The 11,949-nt window shown below is 45.9% G+C and overlaps 1 protein-coding gene across 1 annotated transcript; it reads left to right on the plus strand.

Annotated features, from left to right (window-relative positions):
* Nucleotides 1–5,196: 5,196 nt before the first annotated feature.
* LOC127331749 (SNF2 domain-containing protein ENL1) lies at nt 5,197–10,658 on the plus strand. The gene is made up of 17 exons (XM_051357936.2): nt 5,197–5,326; nt 5,405–5,462; nt 5,599–5,835; nt 5,937–5,992; nt 6,084–6,174; nt 6,805–6,945; nt 7,029–7,109; nt 7,593–7,805; nt 7,892–7,963; nt 8,432–8,512; nt 8,603–8,721; nt 8,795–8,906; nt 9,020–9,088; nt 9,171–9,265; nt 9,611–9,739; nt 9,882–9,987; nt 10,074–10,658. The coding sequence occupies exons 1-17, from the start codon at nt 5,316–5,318 to the stop codon at nt 10,095–10,097; spliced, it is 1,695 nt and encodes a 564-aa protein (XP_051213896.2). The 5' UTR covers nt 5,197–5,315; the 3' UTR covers nt 10,098–10,658.
* Nucleotides 10,659–11,949: the final 1,291 nt, after the last annotated feature.

Raw genomic sequence — 11,949 nt, forward strand, 5'->3', positions numbered from 1 at the left:
AGGGCGCGAGCATCTCATCTCCTCCCCACTAAACCCTAGCAGCCGCTGCTGTAGCGCCGCTTCCTCTTAGCTTTCAGCCGATCCACCATGAGTAGCGCCGGACGCGGCCAGGCTGCCGCGCCTCCACCTCCACCTTCACCTCCCACTCCACCTCCTCCGGCCTCGAGCTCCTCCGAGGAGTTCGACTCCGAAGACATCACCGACCTCCTCCACCCGGTCAGGGACGTCGCGGCCCTGGCTGAAGCGGAGAAGGAAGCACAGGAGGAGCTGGCCGGCCACGCGGCATTGGACACCGAGCTGGAACAGCGCAGGCTGGCGGCCGCCGCTGCAGCAGAGGACTCCGACTCGGAGATATCTTGGTCCTCCGATGACCCTGATGCGCCTATATCGGAGGAGTGGGCGGCAAAGCAGAGGGCCATCGTCGAGTCTTTCGAGACGCTCAAGGACGACGCCGCCAACGCGAGGCTGGAGCAGGCACTAAGCCAGGACGCGGCGGCGCACCGAGCCATAGCGGCCACGCGGGAGGCGGCGAAGAAGCAGGCGACGGAGCGACGCAATGACGGTGCCGGCCCGTCAGGAAGCAAGTAGTCTAGGCCTATAGATCTATTTTATATAGTTTTTATGCATTTATATGTACTACTTTGAAAGTTTTTAACTATGTTGCAATTCAAAAAATGGGTCGCCCCGGTGGGAGCACACCCAGACGCAAACGGACGCGCGAACAAAATATGTCCGCAGGGCGACGCAAACGTCCGGACAAAATATGTCCGTAAGGCGACACAAAGGGACGCTCGCGACCACTTTTGGGCGTCCGAAATGCATCGCGCCGCTGGAGATGCCCTTAAGCGGCACTGACTTTAGTAGATTATCTTGAGTTTTTCTTGGCGATTTTTGACGTCACAACCCACATGTGAGTAACTATTTTTCTTGGCTTTGATCGAGTCGTGGCACTGGTTATTTTTATTTTATTTTCTGAGGCCCACCAGCCGCGGATGAACCGACTAATTTTTTCATTGATCGATCAATGGTAGAGACTGATGATATATACGCACCTATGGAAGTCTAGACCACCTACGGTATATTTTACGGTAGGTTTTTTTTTAGCAGACATACTTTGCTGTAGGTGTGGAGACGTGAGGGGAGGAGTATGTAATTTTGATTTCATCTCCGACCTATATAAACAGGGCGCGAGCATCTCATCTCCTCCCCACTAAACCCTAGCAGCCGCTGCCGTAGCGCCGCTTCCTCTTAGCTTTCAGCAGATCCACCATGAGTAGCGCCGGACGCGGCCAGGCTGCCGCGCCTCCACCTCCACCTTCACCTCCCACTCCACCTCCTCCGGCCTCGAGCTCCTCCGAGGAGTTCGACTCCGAAGACATCACCGACCTCCTCCACCCGGTCAGGGACGTCGCGGCCCTGGCTGAAGCGGAGAAGGAAGCACAGGAGGAGCTGGCCGGCCACGCGGCATTGGACACCGAGCTGGAACAGCGCAGGCTGGCGGCCGCCGCTGCAGCAGAGGACTCCGACTCGGAGATATCTTGGTCCTCCGATGACCCTGATGCGCCTATACCGGAGGAGTGGGCGGCAAAGCAGAGGGCCATCGTCGAGTCTTTCGAGACGCTCAAGGACGACGCCGCCAACGCGAGGCTGGAGCAGGCACTAAGCCAGGACGCGGCGGCGCACCGAGCCATAGCGGCCGCGCGGGAGGCGGCGAAGAAGCAGGCGACGGAGCGACGCAATGACGATGCCGGCCCGTCAGGAAGCAAGTAGTCTAGGCCTATAGATCTATTTTATATAGTTTTTATGCATTTATATGTACTACTTTGAAAGTTTTTAACTATGTTGCAATTCAAAAAATGGGTCGCCCCGGTGGGAGCACACCCAGACGCAAACGGACGCGCGGACAAAATATGTCCGCAGGGCGACGCAAACGTCCGGACAAAATATGTCCGTAAGGCGACGCAAAGGGACGCTCGCGATCACTTTTGGGTGTCCGAAATGCATCGCGCCGCTGGAGATGCCCTTAAGCGGCACTGACTTTAGTAGATTATCTTGAGTTTTTCTTGGCGATTTTTGACGTCACAACCCACATGTGAGTAACTATTTTTCTTGGCTTTGATCGAGTCGTGGCACTGGTTATTTTTATTTTATTTTCCGAGGCCCACCAGCCGCGGATGAACCGACTAATTTTTTCATTGATCGATCAATGGTAGAGACTGATGATATATACGCACCAGAAATGCTTTGCGTACGATTGAATCTCTACAACTTCTGTACGACCAGACACACGATGAACTTCCCATCATCTGGCCCACATACTGACCGACGCTTCGATGAGTCTGATCGTACCAACTATATCGTACAAGTTCTGTCGTATGTATAGCATTGCTCTATACGCACCTATGGAAGTCTAGACCACCTAGGTATATTTTACGGTAGGTTTTTTTTTAGCAGACATATTTTGCTGTAGGTGTGGAGACGTGAATGTTCATATATCGGCCTCCCTGCCGCACACGCTAGCTGCCGCGCTGCACCCCAACCCTAACCTCTCTCGCACCCCACCCTCCGCCGCCGCCGCCATCGGTAGCGCTGCCGGGGCAAAGTCCCTCGGGGCGTGGCGGCGGCGGGGGCCCTTCCTCGTCGCCGCGTGGAGATCGGCGGCCGGATCTCCACCTCCTCGATGCATGGTGGAGCAGACACGCGTGGGATGGGCGACGGCGGCAGCGGCCCTCCTCCCGTCGGCTGTTCCCTGGCGGACCGGTCGGCGCGGGTGGGATGGGCGGCGCTGCGGTCTCCCTCCTCTCGTCGGCTTCCCGCAGCACTCCGGCAGGGGTTGGTGGTGGGCGGCGGCCAGACCCTCGGTCTGCGCCATGCCATCCACCCCCGCCTCTCGTTGGTGCGTTGAGGCGATCTCGGGCATCTTCCACGACACGAGGGCGCCCGGGGCAGCAGCCTTGGATTTGACGGAGGAGGTGGCTTCTTCTTCGTCGGAGAGGGTCGGCCTGCGGTTGGTGGTGGTGGATTTTTGATCTATCATCGCCATCCGGCGGTGAGATGGAGGTGCATGGAAGTCGGCGATGGTGTCACCGGTGGAGGGTTGGGTTGGCCATCCCGGGATAGTCGCCGACGTGGGGGTCCGGCCTGAATAAAGACGGCGGTCCTAGGGCCTCTCTTGCGTGAAGAGGAGGACCTACCGGAGGCCTGGACTCGTGATCTGGCCGGAGGGTTGATTCCGGAAGGCTCCGCCGGCGAATGTAACAGTGCTTTGCCTGGAGTTTGCTGGATTAGAGGTATTCGGTCGTGCGCACCCATGCTTTTATTCCGACCGTTTGGTTCTGGAGGGAGTGGCACGAAGCTCTTTTTCTGTGTTGACATCAAGTGACTATGGATCCATGATGAAATTCGGAAGAAGAGAATTTCATGAAGGCCGGAGGGGAGGACTAGCTAAGGAAGGCTCAAGTCTCCGCGCTGTTGAGGGGCTTGCTTGGTGTCCGGGCTTCACAACAGCGATATGAAAGTGGGGGCGACAACACATGTGAAGCGCAGAGTCCTACCTTTCAGGGTGAAAACCCAACATCTGGCCTTAACTGGTTGTGCCTGACAGTGACCTTGGTGGAGGCATTGTTTTGAGAGTGGAGACTATCTTTAGGGTGAAAACCTAAGATCTTTGATCGGGCGATGACGGTGTTGGATCACTGTTCCCTTCTTGGAGACGTCGTTTTTTGGAGAGTCTGCAATTCGGGTGTTGTCATGGTGGTGGATGTATTGTTGTTGTTAGGCCCGAGATACTGTAGCGGGGCTTTTGTTTCTTAGTTTTTTTTTTTTTTTGCTGTGTGCATCCGTAGTGCCATTAGGGTGGTGCGTTGTTGCAGAGGCTAGGTGTAATTAGTATCTCTCGATATTAATATATTTCCTTTATCGAAAAAAGTGTGGAGAGCGTGAGGGGAGGAATACGTAATTTTGATTTCATCATGGTGACCGAGAATGAATTGGCCGTTTTTCCTTGCCGAGGCATGCAACGCAGCGGCGCAGCCCAGCTTGCATTTTTTGCGTGAGAAGGACCGGAGCCGGAGGAATTCGAATTTCGAAATTTGAACAGCCGACGCCGACGCACGCGCTGTGATCACCGCGCACTCTAGGTGCACGTTGTGCATCTCCTAGATCATAGGCTTTCAGTTGTACTGCACCTGTATATAAACGCCTCTCTCCTAATCCATCTACTTCCCCCAATTCATCAATCGTTTCATCCGCTGATTCGCTCCGTTGGTCGATTCCCTTGCACTGAGTGCAGAACCTGAGCATATGGGCATGAGGAAGGTGAAGCTGCTTGGCCGCCGCCGCCTATGCAAGCTCAGCAGCACCTCTCCCTCCCCGTGCCCGCCGTACCCCACCGACGACCACCACGAGCTGCAGGATGTCGGAAGCTGGGAGATGGACGAGCCCACCGAGGACTGCAGAGATGAAGACGACGACCGCGACACCTATTCGGCGGACCAGGAGGAGGAGATGGATGAGGAGGAAGAACTTCCAGATTTCGAGATGGAGGCCGCCGGCGGAAGCGGCATGGCGCCGTACAAGCTCCCTGCACGGATATTCAATAAGCTTTACCCCCACCAGCTCGAGGGGCTCCGCTGGCTCTGGTCTCTCAATTGCATGGGAACCGGTGGAATACTAGGAGACGACATGGGCTCGCTCTAAACCATCCATCCATCGCTTTCTCCTCCTTGAATTAACCGTCATCTACTGATTGTAATTTGTAAAAGTACCCGTCAATTTGTGTCCATCTTAGTGCCATTATTGGGTCTGCTAGCTTCACCCTTATACTTCTTTCTTATTGCTACTAGAATATTCTTGTGGATATTTGCTACTAGCCAGACTGCAGAATTACTGTAAACAAAAAATTGCATTTTAGTTTCTGAATTACGGGACTGAAACCAATTTACATCGTGTGTTTAATTGTACTTTCTTCCAAGCTGCTCCCTTCGTTCCATAATATAAATTGTTATCAAATCTAATATGTGAGTATATATTATCAAAAAAATGTGTATATATGAACATCCCACACAAGATTAAGTCTTATTTTAATTGTACTTGTTTCTGAGCTAGTTAGTTAGCTTTGTGTCTTCATTCCCCTTTCAGCCACAGCATATTTTCAGTATCAATGAGAGACTTGCATCCCGACTTTTATCTTGCAGGTTTCTGCCTTCCTGGCAGGGCTGTTCCATTCCAGTCTAATCAGGAGGGTGCTAGTCGTTGCCCCGAAGACACTCCTCACAGTTTGGATCAAGGAGCTTTCAGTTGTTGGTCTCAGGCACATGATCAGCGAGTAGGACATATTTCCACATATTGACGCAGGTCGAGCTATCAATCGCTGCTAATTGATTCTTTTTTCCTTTTTTTACAGCTATTCTGGTTCTAACAAGAATGATGCTCGTGACTTTGAGCTTCGAAATGCCTTCAAGGTTTGGTTGGCTTTCCTAACATAAATGCCTACTGTCTATCATTCCTATCCTCGTTTTTTATCTGAAATGCCTTGTTAAAAATTCTGTAGCTTGTTCTTTCAAGATATTTTAATTAGTCACATATCGTCTTGTACAGGAGGGAGGTATCCTATTGACAACATACAATATAGTCAGGATCAATTACAAGAAGATAAGAGGTGACTTCTATAATGATGCTGATGACGAGGAGGAGGGGAGGTTTTGGAATTATGTTATTCTTGACGAGGCGCATTTTATCAAAAATCCCAATACACAGACAGCCAAAAGCTTATTTGAAATACCTTGTGTCAATCGGATTGCCATCAGTGGAACACCTATACAAAACAACTTGAAGGTACCACCTAGCTGAAACAACTAAAAACCTCAGTACTTTTAATGCTCCTATATACTTTATCTTCCTATTACTAATGGAAGTAAGCATGCATACTCTTGTAGGAAATGTGGGCGCTTTTCCATTTTTGTTGCCCGGAAGTCTTTGGTGAAAAAGAAGAGTAATTTACTTACTCTCTCGCCTTTCCTGCATTTGTGAGCTTGCTTTATTTGGCACCAGCTATCGTTATGCATTTCTATATATTTTTGCAGGTTCAGACAAAAGTATGAGCTGCCTATCATTAGAGGAAATGACAAAACAGCTAGCAATCGAGCAAAGCACATAGGCTCAAATGTACGAAAGGTAACCGCCATTTTTTCTGTGTTTGTGTCCAAGATATAGATGGTACCTCATTGGTATTGTTGTTGGGCAACTTTAGTGTCTCCACATTGTTTCAGATGTAGCAGAGGTAACCGCCATTTTTTCTATGTTTGTGTCCAAGAGATAGATGGTCCCAATGCCTATTCTCGTTGGTATTGTTCTTGGGAAATTTTAGTGTCTCCACATTGTTTTTTTCTTCCATCTATCTGCGAATTTGGTATGTTCGCAGTACTGTAAAATGTCATCGTGTTTCATATAATCCAATATGTGCAATAGCATTACGTCCTGTCATTATGACTCCGTTGAGAAATTACAATTTTGACATTAGCTGAGTTCTATGTTGCCAAAAGATGTACCAATATATGAGCTAAGTAGTATTTTCATCTCCAATTTGACATGTGAAAGCAATTGCATAGTTGAACTGCATTCAATTTCCAGATTATCTAATGTCCACTTTCAGTAGAATCATGAGAGGGCAGGCCAGCTAGATTATGCCATCTCTCGTTGCTGCATTACGTTGGCAAATGTTACTTATCCTTCTAGATTATTACTTCCAGACAACTGTACTAAAGATATTATAATTCTTGTTTGGTACTTGACATTTGTTCACAGAAATTAATAGAACGGATGAAGCCATATTTCTTGCGTCGTAAGAAAAGTGAAGTATCCCTTGAGACTGGTTTGACAGATAATAAGTGGCTTCGGAAGAAGAAGAATGAGCTAATTATCTGGCTGCAATTAACTGATCTCCAGGTATAAATTTGTTGTCATTGATGCAAAACTGGTAGAGTAATCAGATACTGACGATTTGCGACTTGTCTATCTTTTGGGTGCAGAGGCAACTTTATAAAGCTTTTCTGAACAGTGAGCTTGTTCATTTAGCAGCATCGCAAGGAAATCCCCTGGCTGCAATCACGGTTTGCATAAGCTTATAAATCCTTTTCGTTGCCCAATCTTGTATACCTTTATTTGTTGTCTTGCTGCTGTCATCTACTCCTTTAGTTGACTTCACTTATGCTCACAGTATACTTGCTTAGATTTTAAAAATGCCTATAGCTTTTACAATATACTCTAAAAATATAAGGTATGCTTGTGGAAATGATGATGTTATCTCTGTCTTTTTCTCATTCACCTCTTACTCTACTTTATTTATTGTTAAACATGCGCACTAACTGACTGTTATATCTTATTCCGAAGAAAATAAATTTCCCTTACTATTAGTCGTTTCCGTTATCTCCGAGGTAAAAAAAATAATGCACCTTTTAAAATGAAATGCAGGATTGTATCTTTTATGTGAAGCTGCATTTGCTAATTACATGGCATTGATATATCACTTCTTTTCTGTGTGCACGTTCTTTTGTTAAATTTGTCTGTTTCATGTTTTTACTTTTCATCAACAGGTATTGAAAAAGATATGTGATCACCCACAGATAGTAACTGAGAGAGCTGCTGAGAACATTTTGGAAGGCATGGATGGAATGCTAAATATTCAGGAAATGGAGATGGCTGAAAAAATGGCCATGAACCTCGCAGATATGGCTCATGATGATGATGATGTAGTCGAAGTCGGTCCGGAAGTCTCATGCAAGTTATTTTTTATCTTGGCCTTGTTGGTAAGCATTCTTTGATGCACATAGTTGTTATTATTGCACTGCGTATTGTTTATTTAAACTCGAATGGTTAACTCCTACTGTTGCAGCGGAATCTTCTTGAAGAGGGACACTATGTTCTGATTTTTTCTCAGACTCGTATAATGCTAAACCTGATTCAGGTCGGTTGTAAATTTTTGTTTGTGTTGGAGTGCATGCCCTATTTGTGTGAGAGAGTATCAAGTTAGAGTTATTATTTATTATATATTGTTTTATTAATATATATTCGCATACATGATAAGCTGTGTTACTAGAGTAAATGGGCATTTTTTTCTTACGAGATATAATGATGTTAGACTTCATGCACGTCTTGTAGTTACGTAAAAGTCTTAGACATTTGAACACAACAGAAGAGACATATCAGATTCAACTTCCATTCAATAGCGAAACAGAATTACTCGAGACAAGAGCTTTAGCATTATTGGTGGCTTTTGGCATCTTTGATCTTTTGTTGTTATCAAATGTCGTTTAGTATGTCTATTATAAAAACAATTTTGAGATGTGGATATTCACTTATTTTCTGTGTTATTTAGACCTAATTAATGTCAAACACACTTTCTGTGTTGTAATACATTCGATTATTGTAACAGGAAGCTATACTAATAGAGGGATACAGCTTTTTGCGCATGGATGGCAACACTGAGGTTTCTGAGAGGGAAAGGATGGTGAAGGTTCGCACTTCCCTTTTTCTATGTTGTTTTGTGCCATGGACTGAATTATATATGCTATGTTGCTTACTTACTGTGTGTTTGCATATCTAGGATTTCCAAGAGGGCCTTGGAGCTCAAATATTTTTACTGACCACAAAAGTCGGTGGTCTTGGACTTACACTCACCAAGGCAGCTCGTGTGATAGTAGTTGATCCTGATTGGAATCCAAGGTAACTGATTGGTTTTATAGAATTCTTTTCACTACAATTTTTTTATTCCATAACACAATCCTCCTTTTAACAGTACGGATGATCAGAGTGTTGCTCGGGTAGATCGAATTGGACAGACAAAAGATGTGATTGTCTACCGCTTGATGACATCTGGAACCGTTGAGGAGAAGATATATAAGTCGCAGGTTCAAATAGGATACATAAATTCTTACTCCAGTGTTTTTCATGTGACATATCAAGGTTGTAGCTTCAAGTTCCACACTTCTGCTTCCTTGAATCGCATGGTACTTTTTTCCAGGTCCTCAAGGGTGCTTTGTTTAGGGCAGCCACGGAGAAGAATGAACAGACACGTTACTTCAGCCAGAGTGTACTTGTCATGATACCGTTACTTGTCATTGCTTGCTGGATTTCCTACTAGATACCATGACTAATTCTGTTTCAAATTTCAGGAGATTCAAGGTCTTTTTAGTCTGCCAGAACAAGGTTTTGATGTTTCTCTTACGCAAAAACAATTGCAAGAAGAGCACGGACATCCGGTTGACATGTAAGACATTTTTTTTGTTCCATTAGTTCGGATGATATCTACACTCTTGAGTATTCAAGGTTCTTTATATGCTAACATAAATTTGAAATGAAACTGGCTACAATTATTACCTAAAATAAACCAGTAAGAAAATGCACACCAAAAGTTGAGGTGTTATGCTGACATTGTGACATACACAAGGCATTTGTTGTTCTTGATATGATGATATAGGGACTAGGGTACGCAAAGGAAAATGTAATTTTGCTTGAATTTTACTATACAGCGCTCTTGACCCCTGATAGATATAGTTGCTGGCGATGATTCTGTGTTCTTGCCCGAGAAGTAATCTTGTTTTGCCTCTTCCAGGGACGAGTCGTTGAGGGAGCACATAGAATTTCTGGAGCAACAAGGAATAGCAGGTGTAAGCCATCACAGCCTCCTATTTTCAAAGACAGAAGTGTTGCCGATGTTGAGTGAGAATGATGCATTGGGCAGGTCAGTGCTTGTCTTCAACACACAGCATTTTGAAACTCTTTCTAGCTGCTAGAAAATAGATTGTAGTGTGTTTTGTCGAACACAGCATTGTACTGTGTAGTAATTGCCAACAGTAAACTAAACTTGAGTTTATGTCATGTAGGGGTACCAATGATAAGAAAACGGACGAACTCTTCGTTGCTAGAGCACACACAAATTCAGATATCTCTGAAGAAATCAACCGTCTGACAGAAACCCTCGCGAGCGCGGTACGTCTCCTTGAACTTTGCAACGAGGAATACACTTTTGCCTTATCTTACAATAAGCTGAGAATAATGTATATTGTGGCTGGCAGACTCTGGAGTCTGAGGCTGCGTGAATGTGGACAGTGGCGGACCTAGAAAAAATCGTGACCGGGGGCGTATCATTTGAGTGGGGCATTTCTTCTCTAAATTTGCCAAATTTTAATGAATCTTCTTCAGATTATTTAGAAATACCAAGGGAATTCAAAATTTGAGTGGGGGCCTATGCCCCCACTGAGCTATACCTGGGTCCGCCCATGAATGTGGAGATGAGATACATGCTTTAGATAATGAAAACTGACGGCGATCGCTGATTCGTCTTCATCCAAGGAAGAAAGTAATCAGTAGAGTGGTTTTCCGTTTTGAACATGTGGATCTAGCATGTAGAGGCCGGGGTTGAAGTCTTGGCCTACATGGAATTCAGTGCATGCTGAATATGTCTTATGTTGTTTCACCTTTTGTTGGTTCAGTTTCCATTTTGTGTTCTGGATAGATGAATGAACACAATGGATGCTGGTTGCATGTTTGGACCATATGGATCGTAGTATGTAAAGGCTTGGTTGAAGTGTTGGCCTAAGTGCAACTCATTAATAGTTCAGTGCTCGGTGAATATATATTGCGTTGTTTGTCCTGTTTCACCTTTCGTTGGTTCATTTTCTCTCTTGTGTTCTGGATGACTGGATGGATGAATGAACACTTTGGATGCTGGTTGTAAGTTGCTCCCAATGAAAATTGAAGATGATCGAGGGTCATATCTCTGAATCCAAACAGTTTTTGGTAGTCTTGTGGTGCTGCCATGGTTTATGTCCTATTTTCCACACAAGTAAATGGAATCTCAACTGATGTCTCCACAAATGGCAAAACTGTAGTGTTGCAGATTTGCGCGTGGGCTGGACCAACTCATACATCGGCACACAAGATTGAAGTCTCTTTTTCCACATTTTTGACTTTGGAGACCTCGAAAAATAATATTGTGGCTTCTTCATATTTTTGACTTTGGAGATCTCGACTGATTTTTGAGTTGTATAAAAGTTGATTTTATCTTTAATGATTAAATTCAATCCTTTTCATCTGTGAATTATAGACTTGGCTACAACACTGCGGTACACACCATGCTGTGATGGTGGAAACATACCTGCTCCCTCTGTGCACAAATAAGTGATTTGGATTTATCTTGATTCACGACTATACCAAATCTGCAACACTACATAATGATTTTGCCACCCCAATAAAATTACTCAATACCCTAACAGTCACACGTACTGATCATAGGGAGACAAAATTGAAGTCCCCATAGTCCATATTTTTTTCTTTGGAGAGCTGGCGAAATAATATTTTTAACGCCTTCTTCTATATATTTTTTTATTATTTCCGAGATCTTGATTTTTTTCTTATCTTACTTTGTATAAAAGCTGAGTTTGTCTTCAAACAATTTATAATTGAATTTCCCCCGCGCGGCTCCGGTGGGCAACAACCCTAGCACCAGCACAAGACCTCACTTCTATGGCTCCCCTGGCCGCTGCCACCGCCGGCGCCAGCAGTGGTGGGGTCGCGTGAAGCTCTGGTAGGTGCGCGGTGGTGACGCTCTCGGCAACAGACACGAGCGATGGGGCGGTCTGGACGTGGATGAGCGACGATCGTCGCCATTCAGCCAGGTGGTCCGTATCTAGGCAGCGCAGTGGCTCAATCTGAGTCACACGTTTGGGTGTGCATAACGGAAGTGAAAACCAGAAAAAACTAGCCACAATGTTGTGGCTAGTTTTTTTTGGCTCAATCTGAGATTCTTGCACACCGCCTTCCACTTGTCGCACTTCGCGATGCGGGCGAACACGTTGAGATACTTGAATATCTGGCCGTCGCAGTCGTCCGCGTACATGTCGAGCGCCCGCCGCATCTGCACAAACAAGCCGGCGATTTCAAGATTTCCGT

Source organism: Lolium perenne, chromosome 1 (assembly GCF_019359855.2).
Source record: "Lolium perenne isolate Kyuss_39 chromosome 1, Kyuss_2.0, whole genome shotgun sequence".
Classification (NCBI taxonomy): domain Eukaryota; kingdom Viridiplantae; phylum Streptophyta; class Magnoliopsida; order Poales; family Poaceae; genus Lolium; species Lolium perenne.

Excerpts from the sequence above, each read along its gene's own strand:
- LOC127331749 (XM_051357936.2), top strand. Across the intron at positions 6,946-7,028 it reads TGCAATTAACTGATCTCCAG|AGGCAACTTTATAAAGCTTT; the intron begins GTATAAATTTGT and ends TTTTGGGTGCAG. Across the intron at positions 8,513-8,602 it reads AGAGGGAAAGGATGGTGAAG|GATTTCCAAGAGGGCCTTGG; the intron begins GTTCGCACTTCC and ends TTGCATATCTAG.